This window comes from Alnus glutinosa, chromosome 1 (genome assembly GCF_958979055.1).
Source record: "Alnus glutinosa chromosome 1, dhAlnGlut1.1, whole genome shotgun sequence".
In the NCBI taxonomy this organism is placed as follows: Eukaryota; Viridiplantae; Streptophyta; class Magnoliopsida; order Fagales; family Betulaceae; genus Alnus; species Alnus glutinosa.
The window spans coordinates 49585024-49606005 of record NC_084886.1 but is presented as its reverse complement, the minus strand read 5'-3'; the positions used below and the strand labels follow the sequence as shown (position 1 = coordinate 49606005).

General features: G+C 40.9%; 2 protein-coding genes across 3 annotated transcripts; both read right to left on the bottom strand.

The window, feature by feature from the left end:
- Positions 1 to 607: 607 nt before the first annotated feature.
- On the bottom strand, positions 608 to 3743 carry LOC133856139 (DNA-directed RNA polymerase II subunit RPB7). Of its 2 annotated transcripts, XM_062291469.1 has the most exons (7): positions 3562 to 3743; positions 2874 to 3039; positions 2639 to 2689; positions 2157 to 2222; positions 1995 to 2063; positions 900 to 957; positions 608 to 812 (listed from the first exon to the last, which is right to left on the bottom strand). In XM_062291469.1, exons 1-7 carry the CDS (start codon positions 3675 to 3677, stop codon positions 751 to 753), a joined length of 588 nt encoding a protein of 195 aa, XP_062147453.1. In that variant the 5' UTR covers positions 3678 to 3743; the 3' UTR covers positions 608 to 750. The 2 variants fall into 2 exon arrangements, with proteins under 2 accessions (XP_062147453.1, XP_062147454.1); XM_062291470.1 differs by having other exon boundaries at positions 608 to 957.
- Positions 3744 to 5424: 1681 nt separating this feature from the next.
- Positions 5425 to 6135, bottom strand: LOC133856165 (protein RESPONSE TO LOW SULFUR 3-like). The gene has a single exon (XM_062291471.1). It carries the CDS (start codon positions 6038 to 6040, stop codon positions 5705 to 5707), a length of 336 nt encoding a protein of 111 aa, XP_062147455.1. The 5' UTR covers positions 6041 to 6135; the 3' UTR covers positions 5425 to 5704.
- Between the last annotated feature and the right edge of the window lie 14847 nt (positions 6136 to 20982).

Sequence of the window (20982 nt, the reverse complement as noted above, 5' to 3'; positions counted from 1 at the left end):
TTTATTAATTTTTTTTAACAATGGTTGATAAGCCATCCCTAATGAAATGGGATTGTAGTATGTAGGCAGTACTCTTTATTTTTTATAAGGGCTGAATTTTATTTTTTTATATAGGTCCTAATTAACACATTCTTATCTTATAACTATCTCACAATATTAATGTGACAATCTTAATCAATCATTAATTTTTTTTTAAAATAAAAAATAAAAACTGATCTAATGGTTAATTGAGATTACTACATTAACATTGTAAGATAATTTATATGATAAAAATATAACTTTTAACATTATTTTTCTTTTTTATGGATACTTGGGCCAAGGAAGTGCGTGTATGCTGTCATACCACCATTGCCAGCTTGTCATTGAGGACAAGCAAAAAGTGAATTAGAGTAAAATTTATTTTTTTTTTTGTTGGAAAGAGACATGCCCACACAAATAAACACAATGAGAAGCTCTCTCACAATTACACACTCGAAAGTGTGAGAGTGCTGTAAAAAATGATTAAACCATTTTATTTGGTCAGCTAAGCTGAAATCACTTTCAAGTTGACCAATATTTTACATTTTACATTGCGGTAAACACTAAAAAATAAAATAAAATAAATAAATAAATAAAACATTTTCCAAAAACTTGATAATTTCAGCAAACCAGAAGACAACCCATTCGGCAATACTGCACTGCTCGGTACAAATATTTCGTTCCTTCCAATTCCTCGTGACATACAACTGAAAGACCCACTTTGATTAGGTGTTAAATAAATAGAACCCACCAGTATAAAAGCTTCAGCCACCCAACGTACAAACAATCCACCCTGCTAAAAATTATACAACAGGAACTATAAAGAATGCCAGACAAGCGAGTAAAACCAGCAAAGAAAACGGCATTAGCAACCCCCTATCCGGCTGTAGGATCGTTTATCACACCCAAGAAATCATCTTTTATGGTACCAATGCAGAACTGCAAAAAGAGGAAATACAATTAGATAAGCAACATGTGAACAGCAGCTCAAATTCAAATTCATAATATGCTCAAATCAAATAGTCACCAAATATTTTCCTCTGCGGGGTCTTTCCACTCCTAAGAAATCATTAACCCTATTCACTTCAAAGTAATTTTAATAAATACCCAATACCAAATAAAATTTTTTCAATTCAGACTTAATTTCATTGAAATTGTGGGGTGGCTTCAATGATAAACCTAAAAGAAAATCAGCGAAAAACAAAATAGAAAACGGCAAGAGCCTTAAATTCTTAGTAGGCAAGATTTGATCCTAAGGTCAAACTCTCCACCCTTTAACCACTGGAACCAGTTCCCAAAATCATGACAAGATCTTCAACCGAAAAGTTTGTTCATGATGAGAATCCGTAGTGTAGAAAATTACAATGGCAGGTAACCAGAATAAGTGAAGTAATGAAGCCAAGGCAATAACATCACTCTTGCAAACATACATTTTTGAGAAACGCATTATGTTTTACCATGCATGCTTTAAAAGGGTTTTTGCATCAACCCCAAAGCATTCCATACACCTATGTTGGATACAACCCGTATCCTTACTCCACCCATTAGTAATAGAGGCAGGAGATACTATTTGGTGCAAGGACTAAATGGCACAAGAGCCACTAATGTCGGGACAACATAACATGGTATTTCAAAAAATTTACACTCAACAACTACTGAATAATTAAATAACTGAATTGCTAGCCATGCAGCTATATATGCCTTTATATTTTTAAGTTGGATTTTTTTTTTCTTTCTTTTATTGGTAATTTACACAAACCCCAAAAGGTTCTTAAACTCACAATCTCACCATTTATCCCCTTTTCCTTGGGGGAGGAAGTGCCATTTTGATTAAAGCTTATTCGCATTTTGATCTTGTATTTTTTGAAAGAGAATTTTGGTCAAATCAATCGAATGAGCTGAATTTTACGCCCACTACAAGAAAACGGCAAGTTGATTAGGCTTCAAAAACGACAAGAAGATAGAAAAGGGCATACAATTTCTGTAGCATCAACTTGAGTCCCAATTATCTTCAAGCGCACTTCACTATCCTTCTGTATCTTAACCTGAAGGGGACCAAGATATCAATTTCAAGCATACAATTCTAAACTAGATATTTAATAAGTTTCTTCTGAAAATAAGTTGAAACTGAGGCTTACTGATCCATCCGAAGTAGTATAATTTGGCATATCTCCAGATTGGAATTCCATATCATCAGGTATCAACTAAAACAAAGAAAGGATATCAATAAATAGCAATAACCAAAGCAAATATAATCACGGATTGAAACAAGGGGGAACAGGAACTCTAACAAGCTTCGAGAACCAATAAACTGGGATTCATACAAGATGAGAAGCCTTAAATCACATATATGGTGGACATATGAAATCAGCTCCTCTGGTTGGGCTGTAATTTTCAGGTACAATTTAGGGAGAAAAGGAAACAAAAATACCCATTGTAGCTAGAGAGCATACATCAAAAAAAAAAACAAAGAAATAAGTAAACAACTACCCGGCTCACAGTCACCGTGACACTAAAAAAGAGAAGAAAAAAAAATTGAAGTGCACCAAGAGACATAATATAAACACAGGCATACCATTCCTCAGGCTGCAACAATATATGAATGAAAAGTAAAACTTACATGGTTTGAAACAAAAATTTGAACAGGCCCGGCTTCGGCAAAAAATCCCATCTGTGACAATTTCACGTAGTTAAACATTTTTTTTTTTTTATGAATTAATAAAACTGCAATTATGATATGGGGCATGTTATTTAAAAATAAATAAATAAATAAATAAAAAAAATCCATATTTGCAGATTCATAACATAGATCAAATCATCAGATAGGTAAAAGAAAAGGAGGAGGAAATGCATACCTTGTTCACCATACTTACAACAGCCTCTAAAATCTCCCCTTTAAATGGTCTGAATACAACACATTGGTACTTCACCGGAAATGACACAAACCCTGTCCCATCACGAATCAACCCTTTTCCAATGTCCTCTATGCCCGTTATTGCCACCACAAACCCATGTCTACCACTGCATAAGAGTTGAAAATCCTTCAATGGTGCAAATGTGCAATCCCTCCAATATGTTGGGTAACAGTGAAGACACCTTACCAACCCTTTGTTTTTGCAGAAAAACTTTTGCTTTGAATGATTTTATTGCACAGAATTGGATTTTCTCTTGTATTACATTACTGTTATAGCAAACAATTTGCTATACACGATTTGGTTCGGGGGATTTTGGCCCTATGGAAGCGCAATTCCAAAACCCAACCGGATTCAAATGAATCCGTTTCCTTTCTTTCTTTCTTTCTTCTTTTCCTATTAATTTGTTTTCTTGGAAACCATACGCAGTATGATTAAAAATAAACGTTTTGACTAAACCCATGAAACCAAAAACTTTTCCAATCCACTTTCTAAAGAACCCAAAAAGAGGAAACAAAATTCTCCTTTTAAGTAGGGGCTGTTCAGTTTTCTAAGATTAGCTTTTACTAGGTTTTCTAGGGAACCAAACACCAAAAAAAAAAAAAAAAAAAAAACCTTGAGGGTACCAGACCTGCAGGTGCCCTCGACATCTTTCATGAGCTTGGCAACGAGGTTCTCGCGGAGGTTGCGGCCAAAGTGGCGCGGGTGTAGCTGCATGTTCCGCTCCAGTACTATGTGGAAGAACATCTTCTCTTTCTCTTTCTCTTTTGACGCACGAGCAGCGACAGGACCCAAACCTACAGATGGTTCGTCTCTCGATCGGCGCCACTTATACGGTTATACCCCCAACCACTAGATGGGCGCGCCACTCAAGCCCACTATTTCTGTTAATCTGGGCTGGAACATGATGGGCCCAAACGAACCGAACCCAATCCGGGCAAATGGGTTACAAAAAAAATGGACCGGGACATTTAGTCCATGTCACTATTCCTACATCCAGCATTTGATGGAATAATTTTTGAGAGTTGGACCCAGCCAATTCCTATACCAAAACCAATGTCCGGTCCAAACTTAGCTATTTATTTAAAATAAACTGCCCAAATTTTGTCACGCCATACAATATGTTCAAACCTAAAACATTTCTCTCTTTTCAACGGTCGACAAACCTTACCTTCGCCTTGATCATCATCACCGTCACATTGCCACTATAATCTTCTACCACCACTAGGGATGGTCGATTAACCCCCCTTTTAGTTGAAGTGGTTGAATCTCCTTAAGGTCAGAAAAGGTTGTTTGACCACGTACACTACATACAATTTGGGGGTGACTAAACCACCACTATTGCTAAGATGAATTGTTTGGCCAATCCCCTCGCCTTGATCATCATCACCGTCACATTGCCACTATAATCTTCTACCACCACTAGGGATGGTCGATCAACCCCCCTTTTAGTTGAAGTGGTTGAATCTCCTTAAGGTCAGAAAAGGTTGTTTGACCACGTACACTACATACAATTTGAGAGTGACTAAACCACCACTATTGCTAAGATGAATTGTTTGGTCAATCCCAAGACTAATTGGAGTTGGCAGGCCACCCCAAGTGACAATAGTGGTGGAAAATTATAATGGCAATGCAACCAAAAAGGTAACAGATAACGTTAGTCATAATAAAGGTAAAAGTCAACAACCGCCAAAATAAAAATGGAAAAAATTATTGAGATTTTGAAAAAGGTGACAATAGCGCTAGTCACAATAAAGATAAAAGTTGGCGATCGCTAGATTTGAGTTTTTAACGTATTGTATGACATGACAGAATCTAAGTAGTTAATTTTAAATGGTCGGTCCATATTTAAGCTTATTGCATCCTGTGGTTAGGGCCAATTTCTCCTCCTTTATCTTTAAATATCTCATCCTTGATTTTTTTTTTTTTTTTAATTACTAGAATGTGCTTATAAGGTCAATCTCCGTGGGCTGTGGGATTATCGTTGGATGTTAATCTTTCATTAGCATGTCCGCTTCGGTGACGGTCTATCTCCGTAGAGGGGGGGGGTGTGTTTACGCGCGTAAGGGATTTGACAATTATTTGTCGGCAAATAAAAGCAGATAGATCATTAGATCGAAACATTTCTTATATTTCTCCGTACTCCCTTACTTTTCGATGCCATGCCTTTTCAAACCCAATTGTATTACCCGGTTACCCCCAAGACTTTTGGGTCAGGTCCGTTGAAAAAATACAAGATAGCAAATTTTGATTCCCACTGCTGTACTTTTCCTTCCGGTGAAAGAACAGAGGCGTGACCGGGCTATATCGGCCACGACGTATTAATTGGCACGGTCCCCTTTCGGCTTTCACTTTTTGAGTTTTGACGTGTCCTTTATTTCGGTCTCTTTCTCATTTTATCACTTTTGATTTTGTGTGATCCAAATTCTTCGATCCCTTTTTCTACGCCCTCTATTGTCCATTGTCATCCATCTCAGAATTTAGGGAGTCCAAATAACACGCCAAAGAAAGTTCTAGATTATCAAACACAGACGACTCATCCAATCAAAACCCAAAACTAAGCACAGATATCGAGAACAACCAATATTCATGTTCTCAATAGTGTTCGACTCGATCTGGTGATTCAGATCTTGAGGTACATATCATAACAATCTATTTAATTAACACTATATAAACAAAAAAAAGAAAAAGAAAAAAGATTTTCAAGTTTCAATTCTTTCCACATGTACGTACACCCGGCCACAGCCAGAGATGAGTACTGGTAAAGACAGGACTCAAGAACGAACGGAAGGAGGAGAAGGGGAGGGGAGGTGGGCCCGGGAGAGTTGGTCGACGAGGGAGAGTAGGCGGGATTGGTACTCGCGCGCCTCGTGGACGGCCTCGGCCTCGAGCTCGCCGAGCTGGGAGCAGAGGCGCTCCTCCGCCTCCTCGGCGACTCGGAGCCTATCCCACGCCCTCTGCAGCTCCTTCTTCATCTGCTCCTCCCTCTCCTGGCTCTTCCTCAGCTCCTTCTCCAGCTCCTCGTTCCTCTTCCTCAACGACGTCGCTTCCTCCTCTCCGCTCTCACTGCTCCTCCTCCTTCCACCATTCCCGTCTCCGAAAACACCCATTATTCCAAACGCTCTCTCTTTCTCTCTCGCTGTAAATTATATGCCAAGGAGAACTCTATATTTCGATTGGCTCTGGTTTTGCCTTCCTGGCCTTTGAGCCGTTGTGTGTTTATATAGAGGCGGATTGGCGGAAACCCGAGTGTCCAGGTTCAATGTATCTAGTCCTTTTCTGGATTTCGTTACTGTTCTACTGCTTACGCATTTGCCTTGCTAACCGCTTCTTCTATTTTTCTTTTTTTTCTTTTTTTTATTTGGTATTTTAATATGTAAAAGAAAATGACTTTAATCAGCTTATAAATTATGAAACAATTAACTCATCAATTTCTATCTCACTAATTAAAAACTATAAAATAATTTCGGGATCACAATCTACAACAATTAGCTGTTCAAATTTTTAAAGTTGGTATAAAATTCATTTACTCCAACAAGTGGCCCAACAGTCTAACATTTATTTTGATAAATGAATTCCTGAAAAATACAATTTAAACAAATAATTACTGAAAATCTCTACCCTTAATTTTATATTAAAAAAAGGAAAAAATGGTCTGACCTCGTACATGTAATAACAGTAATATACTAACATATTCAACGTGGAAACACGGATGTTGGACAAATTGAAAGGTTGTTGGTTGCGTTAAGCAAATAAAATGGGAATCGAATTCTATTGGTTGGTTACTATCACGGTATCACTACTATCACTGGCAATAAACGGCAGCGCCAAGGTGAATCCTTACTGTTATTTCGTTAATTGATTAAGATGTTCTGTAATTCTTAGCAACTGTATATCATACATAGTTTTTTAAATCTCAATTATTCTTTTAAATTAAATTACTAAAATTCTATTATATCAATATTTACTATTTTCAAAATATAACAATGATAGATAATAATTGATAAATGTGATAAAATATTAATCATTTAATATAAAAATAAAGATCTCGACCTCCAATCACGTTTTTGATATACTTTGTTTAGATTTGAATTCAGTGTGATTTGGTATTATTTAGTATTGAGATAATAGTTTTTTTTTTTTTTAACCAAAAACTCACTTCCCATTAATAATAATAAAAAACCCCCCACAAGATTAAAAGGTTGGAACAGCAAATTTCCTACAAACAATACCATAAAGGAAATAAGGGACTTCTTCCAACGACATAGAGTCTCTAACATGGGCAGAAGCTGTTTTACGTAAAACGTGAGCTGCCGTATTAGCTTCCTTCCTTGTATGAATCACTCTAAAGGACCGAACTGACATCACTTCTTATTTGATTCCCTCTATAAAATGACCAAATTTACTCCAATTTGAAAGATTTGTGAAAATCGCTGTGACTATTTGCATTGTATCGTCTTCCAATATAATATCAAACAATCCAATTTCCATGGTAAACCACTCCACACGTATTGTTGCCCAAGCCTTGGCCATAGTCGAATCCATACAAATGATTGGGTGGTGCTATCGGCAGCCAAACCTCTACCCTCACAATCGCGTTCAATAATCCCACCGCCAATGTACCCCTTTCTTAAGAAACAAAAGTTATAAGATGGTTTGTGTAAATTAAATTTATTGTTGTTAATGTAGAATATGCATGTAACGTTCAGACTATTTCTCTATAAATAGAGTATTGTATACAATTAAATAAAGATGTAGTTAAAGAAAAGATTTTGACGTGTGAATGTAGGTTATAGGCTGAACCACCATAATTCTTTGTGTCTCTCTTTCTTGTTTTCATCTCTGTCCTACTTAATATGTGATCTTACACTTATAAAAAAAAAAAAAAAAATGTGATCTTACACTTGGGACAAAGTTCAGTCCAAAAAAACATTGAACTGAGTCATTTTTTTGGCGTAGGTTCAGTTATTGTATGGTTTTTATCGATCACTGTTTTAATTACTATGGGACATTATTGTTGGAGCTCCCACCCTCCTTTAATGAAGTTTTATATTACTTTTTTTTAACAAAAAAAAAAAAAAAAAGAATTATTTACGAAATACTTTAAATTCGTGACACCCAAAGTGCGCTTCAACTTTTGTTGATGGGTCAACTCCCATACGAGTGCGCTTTCGCATTTGCTTTGCAGTGTTTCTTCTATTTACTCCTTTTTTTATTTCTGATTGGTTATTTTAATTAATATCTATCTTCTACTTCTTTGTTTTTTTTTGAATTTATTATCTATCTTCTACTTTTCTTTATTTATTTGAATCGGGTAAATATATCATAAATTCTTGAGTCAACGCGCGATTTAAAATTAATCTCACTTTTTAAAAATCAATTTTTATTTCATTATTTTTTCACAGATTTGAAATTATTCATTACATGAGTTTTTCGTTCAAATTTTTTACATCCGATAGTGCCACATCAATCTTTTTTTTTTTTAGCTACATTACCTTAAACTATTATATTTCTTGTGTTTTATAAATTAAAATATAAGAAATCATTTTTTAAAAAAAATAAAAGAATTTTTTTTTTAAAAAAAAAAGATAACCTAGGCATCTCCACCATTGGCCACCCCAATAGTGGTGGTGCCCCCTTTGGAAATGCCAAAGGTGGTCGGGGGTGACTGGTATATAGTCAGTCATGGACAAGAATGACTCGCAGCTAGGAACCTTCAAACATAATTAAAGAAGTTGTAGAAGTCACAAGAGTTTGAACGCGGTTACACGGCCATATATAGTGGCCGGTTCGTTTTCCTCACCTTCTTTAATTATTGTGTTTGGTTGCTTACAAAATGAGAAAAGTTTTAAAAAGTAGTTATTTGGTTTGGTGTTAGATGATTTTTGGTTCCAACCCATTGTCGTCTGTCTCTAGTTCTCACACCTAGAAACTCTAGTCACCCTTCTCAGAAATTTCTTTTTCTCGTAAATTGTCACAAATACCCTCTTGATGTTCCTCTTTGTAGGGTATCAATGGCCTACAGATCGATCTCTCGAGAAAGAAGAAGAATATGTAGAACAGGAACAAGAAGATACTCAACATTATGGTCATCATTGATTATGATTATGATAAGAGTCGCCGCCGATGAACCTGGATCTGTTCTCAGGAAAGACCTTTTTTCAAAAAATAAAAAATAAAATAATTAAAAGAATAATATTTTAAATTGATATTGTAAAAACTAACCGATATCAAAAATTTAGACGAAAAACTCACCAAATAATTCATTTTAAATTCGTGAAAAAATAAATGAGTAAAATTTAATTTTTAATAAATGATGAACTAATTTTAAATCCAGCATTGACTTAGATATTTATGATAGATTTGCCTTTTGAATTTAATATTTATCTTCTGGTTTTTACGAGTTTCATATTGGAGCCGCCACGCATGACAAATTGAGAAGATCCGGTGGCGGTGCTTTGCGCTAATATTCTGGGAATAGCTGACATAGACAAACCCGATTAGTAATTTAAGTAATCTGTTAGTGGAGATTTGGTACGAAGAGCACCCAATAACAAGAAAAAACTATGGTTGGCCGTACCATTTTAAAATTTTGTAATTGACCCCATTCAACTAATTAATCATTTTACTTAGCCGCCTCTTATTATTTCTCGTTAAATCCGTTGGATATTTTAAAAAATGACAATAATATCCTTGTATTAATATGAGTAGGCATGTACAAACAGGACGGTTATAACCGTTTTGCAATTGCTAACAGTTTATAATCGCTAACCGCCTAAGCTGAGACGATTAGCGATTTTAGGAGTAGGCGGATGCGGTTAGTAACCGATAACCGCCTATATATATATATATATTCAAATTTTGTTTGTATTTGGTTATTTGGATTTGTAATGTTTTGAATTTTAATTTGGATTTATAATATTTTGGTTTTGGATTTGTTGGTATTTGGTTATTTGCACTTGTAATGTTTTGGATTTGTATTTGTATTTTTTTTTTTAATAGATATATTGGATTTGTATTTAGATTTATTAATTTTGTACCAAAAGGTGCATAAATTCGTTTTTTTTTTTGTTAAATAATAATAATAATTAAAACATGCCCAAATTAAAAAGCAGTTTTTATACCACCGGTTATAAATATAATAACTACTAACCGGCGGTTATAAAAATAACCGCTAACCACCAACGTAGTTGCGGTTAACGGTTTTAGCCAATAATCACTAACCGTAATTGCTTGTACACCCCTAAATATAATGACATCATTATATTTTTATATAAATGGTATAATGCGATGGACATTTTAGTTATTTTGTTGTCAGATTTATGATCTGTTTGAGTTTGCGATTTAAAAATAGAGATTTTAAAATGTGCGGTTTTTGAAAAAATGATTTTTAAAAACGCAGTTAAGTATTTGACAAAATTACAGTTTGACCTTTAAAATCGCAAATTATCATTTAAAATTATGCGTTTCCAAAAAAACATCCCCTTGCCTACGATTTAGAAATGCAGTTTTATACGTTTTCAAATCGCAATTTTTTAAAAACGCAATTACTAAAGTGTTCATTTTTGCGATTTGGTTTAAAATTACACTTTTTGTATACGAAATTACAATCCCAACGCACCCTAGACAAAAAGCACTTAATAGAAAGGGCTAGATAGAGGGTCAGTATAATTTTATAAAATTTAAGCGTAAATGTGAAAGAAGTAAGCGTTGTTTTACCTTAATGTTATCGGTATGATAACATCAGCATTGATTGTGGCTACTCTAATGGTGTGATTGTGTGAGGGAATAGGAGCCGGCAGGTGCGGAGCTACACCTTGGCTCGAGGGCTTAACCTCCCAAGCCAAAGGTTTTCATTAAAAATAAAATAAAAATTATCTCTATTTTTTATTTTTTATTTGTTATTTTGATCCTCCAAATTATTATTTTTTAATTTGACCTTCCAAAATTTAAAAGCCGGCTCCGCCCCGAGCCGGGTTCTTTGCCTTAAGAGGAGTAAAATCTTCTCATATTTAAAGATTTTTAAATATGGAACGGGTCCTTTTCATTTGTCATTTCAAATGAAATATAGAGAATCTACCTGCGTGCGCGAATATGGTCGCTATGATTTCATTGTAGCACAACTTTTTTCGGACGGGGGCTCCTTTTAACGTGGTCCATTGTTTCTGGAGCTGATGCAAGAACGCACTACTGGGCTTTGGATTCTTCTTTTCTTTTTTTTCTTTTTTTTTTTTGGTTTTTTCTATTCTGATTTGAATTCTCTGTCAATAATTAAGCAATACCATGTTCGAACATTTTATATTATTTTATGTTTATTGTTTTTTTATTAAGATTTATTCACTATTTTATGTAGTTTAGAGTCTTACTTACTACTTATTGTTTCTCCATAAATACATACCTATGTAATATCAGAAATAATTCCTACACTCATTTCTCACAACAGCCCCACAACAAGCTGACGTGACAGGTAGTATTTTATTATTTTTTTACAAAAAGAAAAGAAAACAAAACAAAAAAAGTAATAAAATTGTTGGTACAGTTTCCGGTATGGTGACGTGTCGCCTAAGGATTCGCTGCCTGACTTTTTATCGAACACTTCAACCCTGCAAAAAGGAACAAACAACTCGTCGGGGGTGCCGACCACGCCCACTCCGATGCCTAAGTCAGTCTAAAAGGTTTTCTGTATAGAATCCTTAATCTTAATCTCCAGAGCTTAGAGAATTCGTATCTTATACCTGGTGTGACGATCTTTATTTATAGGCCGGACCTTCTTGACATTGAGTTGGATTAGGAGTTTGAGGAGTCCTAGCCCGGTTTGAATTTTCATCACATCTTCTGGGAATTTGAATAGGAGTGTTGAATCCGTAGTTGATTGCGTTTGTACTTCTTTAAATTCGATTCTATGTCAATAATCATCTTATCCCATAAATCATGGATCTGTAGTTTATCCCTGATCTCCTGGGATTCTATCCTTATCGAATTCTGAGACGGGTGTGGCGCATGGCACCTTCCTAAGAGACTGTAGCACATTTCAGCTGACCTCCGAGGTGATGATATCCGAGACGTTTCTACTTTTACCTGGAGATCTCGGGATATATCCGCACCATAACAGGGTTGTGTAAGTCCGAGATGTTTATACTCTAAGATGTTGACTCATCCAATGGATATCACCCCGAGAAGATACCGCACCGACTCGATATTGTACCGAGGTGTTATTACTCCGAGGCAAAAATATCCGAGATACGTTCACTCCATCTTGGCTGGGAGATCTCGGGATATTTTACACACCGTAACCTGGAATTTTAAGACCGAGACATCGTCATATCTCCGAGATGTCTTCGGACCTAAACGTCCTTCCCTTTGCTGGATAGAACCATGCGGAACAAGTAGCCGAGACATAACTCCGAGATGTCATTGGATCCACGTGTCTCTAGGGTTGATTTTATCCCTAACAGTTACCCCCCTAATTCTCTAATTTCAGAAATAAACGGAAATAAGAGAATTACTTTCCAGCTGCCAGTCTGTATTTGATGTTTGCGCAGGGCGCGTCTTTTCAACAGTTCAAATTTTGAATTTGACCGCTTCTTTTCCCAACGTCGACGTCATCTCTGCACAGCCGCCCTTTTGTCATCATTAAATGGTATCGTCGAGGCAGCATATTTAATGCTGAATTTACGGAAGGCGCGCCTTTTCCTCTTCGGAAATTTTGAATCGACAGCGCCCTTTGGCATTTCGGACACGTGGTAGTGGAGGCGTTTAAAGTTGGGATATTGTACTGTTCACTCACTGATACTTCTTTTTCTCGATACTCCATTGTCGTCTTCCTCCCCAAACTTTTCCTTTCTCTGTATTTTTCTGTTTCTGCCTTTCTTCTTTCTTCCATGGCTCCCAAGAAAGCTGTCTCAGCCTCGTCTCGGGTTCGGACAAAGAGACCCGACGGCTCTGTGGATCTTTCTCCTTTGGAGAGCAGGGTCGATTCCATCATCTTCGCGAAGCATGAGGGTGTCCTTCGCTCGAATTATGAAATTTCTCCAACTGTGAAGATGTTCTATCAGGCGCCTGGAGCTCGGTTCATTGATGGCGGCGATATTACCCTTTATGAGAGGATGTTTCTTGCTGGGCTTCGATTACCGTTTCCGGAGATTGCTCGAGACTTCGTTCTTTTTCTGATGATCGCGCCCAGTCAGATAATGCCAAATGCTTGGCGGTACCTGTTTGCCTCTTACATCCTATGGAGGCTTGTGTTGAAGAAGGAGATGAACATCCTGCAATTCTTCCACATCTATAGGCCGAGGCAGACTGCAGAGGGAATGATTGAACTCTGCAGCCGTCACCCGCCTGTTTTCATCAAGCTCAAGAGTGGGCTGACGAACAACAAGTTCTGGGAGATGCAGTTTTTCAGAGTTTCCGGGGAGTGGGAATGCCCCGAAGGTACTCTCCTTCCTGAAGATCGTATGATGCCTCGGACTTGGCAGTTGTTGCGACCTGACCGAAGTGACCCCCCTTCGCTCACTGTTTCCGAACTGGAGGATGTTAAGGAGATAAGTGGGTGGTCCGCTGCCAGAGTCAAGGCCGACAAGTTTGAAGAAGTCGATTTTGACAATCTTGTCACCGAGGAGAATATGAGGCAGTTTCTCGGATATGACATTCCGAGAGACAAACAGTTAATCACCAAAAGGGGAGCTGTCAAGAAGAGGAATGAAGCCCCTCCATCCCCGAGACCTATGACTAAGAAGAGGTCACCTGAGGAAGTTCTCGGGGATGTTCCTGCACAAAAGAAACAGAAGATTCCTTTGGCCGCCTCGGGTGCGAGGAGAACTCCTCCTTCGGCTCCATCACCTAGGGTAAGCGTTGAAGAGGGGTCTGCCAGCTTTCGGGGTTTCATTCCCGAGGCTAGTCCTGCTCCTTCCTTTGTTTCACGGGATGAGTCTGGCTCCGAGGCTTCGTTCCATGGTGAACAATGTGCGGTACCTGAGAGGTCTGGAGAAGGAGAAGGAAATGTACCTGAGGTCCGAGATGTCCCAGTTGCGCGTAGGGTAAAGCATCCGGCCAGGAAACGGAAGCTTACAGGCCAAGACCGAATGGCTCAAAGACTTGCGGACGCCGGGCGATTGTGGGGTAAAGCGGTTATAAAACCTTCCGACAAAGAGGAAGTGCGTCAAGAGCCTGTCGCTTCAAGTGGTGACTTTCTCGAAGAGATGGATGAAGAGGTCGGCACCCCCCTAGACGAGCCTTTGGCTGAAGATTCTGAGGTAGAAGGTACTCCCCGAACTCCTTCTTCGGAACGTCCAGAAACACCACCACCCCCTGAAGAAAATCGTGAAACGGGGTACTCCACCCCCCGAGTTTCATGTTCTGCGCCTATACAAACCGAGACTCCTACTGGACTGTCCGAGGCTGAGGACGTTGAAGAGCCTTGCCCCTCTCGGGAAGTGATTGATCAGGGGGTGCCGGGATCTGCTCCTGGAACTCAAAGTCCCGATCAACCCGAAACAACTCCCCATGTTGGAGTGGCTGAGGAGTCTCGGATCGAATCCGAGAACGTTACTCCTGAAGCTGGCGTGCTCCCCGAGACTTCTACTAGGAGCGAGTCTCGTGCTGAGGCCAGCCCAAGCACCGGGGCTGTACCTCAAGTGGGTCCTAGCTCTTCCTCCAGGGTCTCGGCCGGCTTCGAGATTTTGGGCAGGGGTCTTCTGGGTCATCCGATGGAGGCCATAAAGAACTTAATCCCCGAGGGATATCTGGGGAATGCAGGGGCGTCTTCTCCCGAGAAGATCGCCCAAGGCATTCTCATCTCTCATTATCAGGTAAGTTTCTGGAGCTAGGACTTTTTATTCTGTTTGCATCCCGATTCTGACTTTGCTTACTTTTTTCTTGACAGCTTCTTGTGAAGATGACTGCCCTCTGGCAGAAGTGCGAAAATTGTCCTGCGCCTCCGCCCACTCCTTCCCCCGAAGTTCAAGCCCGCATCTCGGGTTTAGAGGATGAAGTTGCGGCGCTGAAGTCTCTTCTTCAGTCCAAGGACGAGGAACTCGCGTCCCGAGAATCAATTATATCCGAGATGCGTTCTGCTAACGCTCGTTTGAGCAACGAAGTGGCGGAGGCCAACGGTCGATACGCTCGCTCTATTGAAAGTCTTTCTTCCGAGCTGGATCGTGCGGACCAATTGTCTATTCGTTTGTCGGCTGTGCAGAATGAATGCTCCGAGGCGTGCAAGAATGCATTGAGTGCCGAGGCTGAAAAGGACAAACTCAAAGATGAGGTTGAAAGACTTACAGCCGAAAGGGATAAAGCTCTCAAGGCGCAGGATCACTCGGAGAGTCTCTTGATTCGTCTCAGGGCTAGATATGACGCCGATCGGGCAAAGCTTAAACGTTATCAGAAGCAGTTGAGCTATGCGCCTTATCTTCGGGATCAGAGTTGGGGTCGGGGTTGTCATTGGGGTTTCGAAAATTTTCGAACTTTGGTGACAAATCCTCAATATAAATTTGATCCCGAGACGGTTGATCCGATGTTGGTGGGTTTTCCAGAAGAAGCCATTGATGAGATGGAGGAGTTTGGTAAGGATTTCATGCCCGACGTTCCGAATTGGGGTCTTGACGCGCCAGTTCCCGAAGAAGACCCTCTTGACGATCCTGCTAGCTAGAAGCTGTTTTCTTGAATTTTTATCTTCTCTTTTCTTTACCTGTACATTTTTCTTTGTATAAAAATTAGAATATGATATCTTTTGAATGAAATTTCTACCTTCTGCTTAGGCATTTTCTTTTCTGTTTTCGGTGTCGGATAAACCGAAGAACCTTTTCTGCTCTCGGTGTTTGACAGACTTTCCTGCTTACCTTAATGAGTTACCCCCCACAATCTTAGTCTGCGACCGCAGGCTAAGTCGTTTGAGGTGGGTAGTTAGATTGTTGAGCTTTACCTTTCTTTTAATTTCTTTATCTTTGAAGGCTTCAATCTTTCAACATTTGGAGACCTCTAACCGAGAGGTTTTCTTGTCTTAGTGTTCTTTTCATGACCACTTCGGGTTGTCTAAGGAAAGGACGTGGGCAGATTCTTTCCTGGATGCTCTTGTCCTTCCGAAAACCTGCAATCCTGCATTGATAGCCTTTATTGGACTGACCTTTAGGTTTTTCTTGCTCTCGGTTTTGGAAAGACCAAGAGATTTTTCCTATTCTTGGTTTCGAACAAACCGAGAGACTTGTCCTGCTCTCGGTACTGAGTGACCGAGAGACTTTTCCTGCTCTTGGTGTTGAATGACCAAGAGACTTTTCTTGCTCTCGGTTTTGGACAAACCGAGAGGCTTTTCCTGCTCTCGGTACTGAGTGACCGAGAGACTTTTCCTGCTCTTGGCGTTGAATGACCAAGAGACTTTTCTTGCTCTCGGTTTTGGACAAACCGAGAGGCTTTTCCTGCTCTCGGTACTGAGTGACCGAGAGACTTTTCCTGCTCTCGGTACTGAGTGACCGAGAGACTTTTCCTGCTCTCGGTTTTGGACAAACCGAGAGGCTTTTCCTGCTCTCGGTACTGAGTGACCGAGAGACTTTTCTTGCTCTCGGTTTTGAACAAACCGAGAGGCTTTTCCTGCTCTCGGTACTGAGTGACCGAGAGACTTTTCCTGCTCTTGGCGTTGAATGACCAAGAGACTTTTCTTGCTCTCGGTTTTGGACAAACCGAGAGGCTTTTCCTGCTCTCGGTACTGAGTGACCGAGAGACTTTTCCTGCTCTCGGTACTGAGTGACCGAGAGACTTTTCCTGCTCTCGGTACTGAGTGACCGAGAGACTTTTCCTGCTCTCGGTTTTGGACAAACCGAGAGGCTTTTCCTGCTCTCGGTACTGAGTGACCGAGAGACTTTTCCTGCTCTTGGTGTTGAATGACCAAGAGACTTTTCTTGCTCTCGGTTTTGAACAAACCGAGAGGCTTTTCCTGCTCTCGGTACTGAGTGACCGAGAGACTTTTCCTGCTCTCGGTACTGAGTGACCGAGAGACTTTTCCTGCTCTCGGTTTTGGACAAACCGAGAGGCTTTTCCTGCTCTCGGTACTGAGTGACCGAGAGACTTTTCTTGCTCTCGGTTTTGAACAAACCGAGAGGCTTTTCCTGCTCTCGGTACTGAGTGACCGAGAGACTTTTCCTGCTCTCGGTGTTGAATGACCAAGAGACTTTTCTTGCTCTCGGTTTTGAACAAACCGAGAGGCTTTTCCTGCTCTCGGTACTGAGTGACCGAGAGACTTTTTCTAAGTATGTAAATCGGATTGATTCTTGGATTTCTGCGATTGTCAGTAGATACTGGGAATAGACATTCTTTATTGAATATGAAATTGTTTGTAAAAAAAAACAATGAACTACATAAAATATTTTTTCAGGTGCTCGGCATTCCATGATCTTGGAAGTATCTTTCCGGTCTCGGTCATCAAGCGATAAGCTCCCTTCTGATGGCATCCTATTACCTTGTAGGGGCCTTCCCATCCGGGTCCCATTTTGCCTTCCGTTGGATCTTTCGTCATCAAGCTCACCTTCCTGAGTACCCAATCTCCGATTTGGAACTTTCTGGGCACCACCTGTTTGTTAAAGTACCGAGCCGTTCGATTCTGATATGCCGCCCATGTGACATGAGCGTCGTCTCTTTTCTCCTGCAACAGGTCCAGGTGTACCTTAGCATTCTCGTCGTTGAGTCCTGGATTGTAGTGAGCCACCCGGAAGCTTGGAGATCCTACTTCCACAGGAATCACCGCCTCGGTTCCGTATGTAAGTGAGAATGGTGTCTCGCCAGTTGGAGTTCTTCTGGTGGTTCGGTACGACCATAGCACCTCTGGAACGTAATCAACCCATGCTCCTTTCTTTTTATCAAGCTTTTTCTTCAGGATCTTTACCAAGGTCTTGTTTGTCGCCTCTACTTGACCATTTGCCTTCGGGTATTGTACCGAAGCATAATGGTTTCGGATACGGAGCTCCGAACACCACTTCCGAAACGGTTCACAGTCAAACTGCTTCCCATTATCTGTGACGAAAGCATGGGGAATCCCGAACCGGCACACCACTGACTTCCAGAGGAAAGTTATGGCATTCGCAGTGGTTATAGCTGCTAATGCTTCTGCTTCCGCCCATTTAGTAAAGTAGTCTACAGCTACAATCAAGAACTTCCGTCCACCTTTTCCTACCGGCATCGGACCAACTATATCCACCCCCCATTTTGCAAATGGCCATGGAGAAGTGAGGGGGATGAGCTTCTCGGGACTTGCTTTCATGATTCTTGCGAATCTCTGGCATTTATCACAGGCTTTGACAAGAAGAGCTGAGTCTTTTTTGATCGTGGGCCAATAGTAACCTGCTCGGATGGTTTTTTGCGCCAGCATCCTTCCTCCTGAGTGGTCTCCGCACACTCCTTCGTGAATTTCCCTGAGGACATAGTTCGACTCGGCCTTGGAGAGGCATTTGAGAAGGGGTTCGGAATATCCTCTTTTGTACAGTGTATCCCCGAGGAGGCAAAACCGTGCTACTTGTATCTTCACCTTCCGAGCTGCAACCTTATCTTCGGGCAACAACCCATGTCTAAGGAACTGGATAATGTCCCTAGCCCACTCTGGCTCCTCCGGTGCTGAGTCTACTTCCATAACCTTGGTCCTCGGGGCTATCGAAGGCTCGGTCAGAACAATAATTTGCCTTCTCGACGCTTTCATCTCTTCCTCTGTTCCCGACGCGATCTTTGAGAATTCATCAGCTCGAATGTTTTCCTCCCGAGGTATTTTTGTGATGACAAACCTTTCAAAATAGGACTGGAATCTCCGTACTTCTTCCAAATACCTGGCCATTCTGTCTTCTTGTGCTTCGAATTGCCCTTGGACTTGGCCTACGACCACCTGAGAGTCACTTCGGATTTCGACATTGGTTGCCCCCATCTCTCGGGATAATGCCAAACCTGCTATCACCGCTTCGTACTCAGCTTCATTGTTTGTTGTAACGAAGTCCAGTTTCACAGCAAAACCGAATTCTTGCCCTTCGGGATTCCTGAGGAGGACTCCTACTCCGCTTCTGCTCTGTGTAGAGGAGCCATCTACAAACACAATCCAGGTTGACTCCTTAGGAAGTTCTTCTGCTTCAGGAATGTTACAGAATTCTACCAGGAAATCTGCTAAAGCCTGTCCTTTGATAGCCGTCCGAGGATGAAACTCGATATCAAACTGTCCGAGCTCCACTGCCCAGTTGACTAACCTTCCCGAGAGGTCAGGCTTTTGCAACACCTTCTTCATTGGATACTCGGTCAAGACTCGGATAGCGTGAGCTTGAAAGTATGGCCTCAATCTTCTAGCTGAAATGATTAAAGCGAACGCTAACTTCTCGATCCGAGGGTACCTCCCCTCTGCACCATGAAGTGCTTTGCTTGTAAAGTAGACCGGTTTCTGAACCCCTGAATCTTCTCGGACTAGCACCGAGCTTACTGCTGAGGGAGAGACTGCCAGATAGAGATAAAGAATCTCCCCTTTGGTTGGGCAGCTCAACAGTGGTGGGTTGGCCAGATATTCCTTCAATTTTTCGAAAGCTTCCTCACACTCCTCACTCCATATAAATGCTTTTCGTAAAATTTTAAAGAAGGGAAGGCACTTATCTGTCGACCGTGATATGAAACGGTTCAAGGCTGCAATTCTCCCTGTCAGTCGTTGAAGTTGTTTTGTTGTTCTCGGTGCCTCCATCTCGAGGACCGCTCTGACCTTCTCTGGATTAGCTTCAATGCCCCTTTGTGACACCATAAACCCCAGGAATTTGCCTGAAGAAACTCCGAAAGCGCACTTTGCGGGGTTGAGCTTCATGTTGTATTTTCTTAGAGTCCGAAAAGTTTCTCGGAGGTCTTCTATGTGTTTGTTTGCCCGGACACTCTTAACCAGTATGTCATCTACGTATGCCTCAACGTTTCGGCCAATTTGACTTTGAAACATCCGGTTCACCAGTCGTTGATATGTGGCTCCAGCATTCTTCAATCCGAAGGGCATCATCTTATAGCAGTAAAGTCCTCGGTCTGTGATGAAAGCAGTTTTCTCCTGGTCTGTTTCTTCCATGCAGATCTGATTGTACCCCGAGAAGGCATCCATGAAGCTCAAGAGCTCATGCCCGGCCGTCGAATCCACCAATAAATCAATCCGAGGCAGGGGAAAGCTATCCTTCGGACATGCTTTATTCAGGTCGGTGAAGTCTACACACATCCTCCACTTCCCGTTGGACTTCTTTACCAGCACTACATTGGCCAGCCATTCGGGATAATCTACCTCTCGGATGAATCCAGCTTTCAGCAACTTCTCTACTTCTTCAGCAACTGCCGTGTTTCGTTCGGCGGCAAAAACTCTTCTTCTCTGCTTCACAGGGCGATAATTTGGGTCCACATTCAGCTTATGGACTATAACCGAGGGATCAATCCCCGGCATGTCTTCATGGCTCCAGGCAAATACATCTTTGTTGCGCCTCAAGAACGCCACCAAATCTTCCTTCAGGGGTTGAGGGAGTTGTGAGCCTATATGAATTTTGTTTCCCGAGTCGCCTATCTCGAACTCCTCCAAGGCTTCCACAGGCTCCCCCAACGGTGATTGCTATTTTCCATCCTCCTTAGTTCTCTCCCCCCGACCGTGCTGCCTCGGGGTATCTTTCAAGGACAGATTGTAGCATCTCCTAGCCTCCTTCTGGTCTCCTTTTACCTCTCCAACTCCTTCTTCTGTTGGAAACTTCATGCTGAGATGTGGTGTTGAAGTCACCGCTTTGAAATCGTTGAGAGCCGTACGTCCTATAATTGCATTGTAGGCCGAGACCTTATCAACTATTAGGAATTTTACCATAATGACTTTTTGCCTTGGATAAGTCCCGGCTGTCACAGGTAAATCGATAGAACCGAGAGGCAACACCTTCTCTCCGGCAAAACCCTGTAGCTGGCACGAGACCGGAACCAACTTTTCCAATGGAACACCCATGTGATCAAAAGCTGATTTAAACAGAATATCAGCCGAGCTCCCAGTGTCAATGAGGATCCGCCGGGTCTGATAGTTTGCTATGGTCAAGGTGACCACGAGGGC

Coding starts and splice junctions, on each gene's coding strand:
- LOC133856165 (XM_062291471.1), bottom strand. CDS start 6,040: ATGGGTGTTTTCGGAGACGGGAATGGTGGAAGGAGGAGGAGCAGTGAG.
- LOC133856139 (XM_062291469.1), bottom strand. CDS start 3,677: ATGTTCTTCCACATAGTACTGGAGCGGAACATGCAGCTACACCCGCGC. Junction 3,040..3,561: donor GATGTCGAGGGCACCTGCAG/GTCTGGTACCCT, acceptor ACTCTTATGCAG/TGGTAGACATGGGTTTGTGG. Junction 2,223..2,638: donor AAATTTTTGTTTCAAACCAT/GTAAGTTTTACT, acceptor TCTTTGTTTTAG/TTGATACCTGATGATATGGA.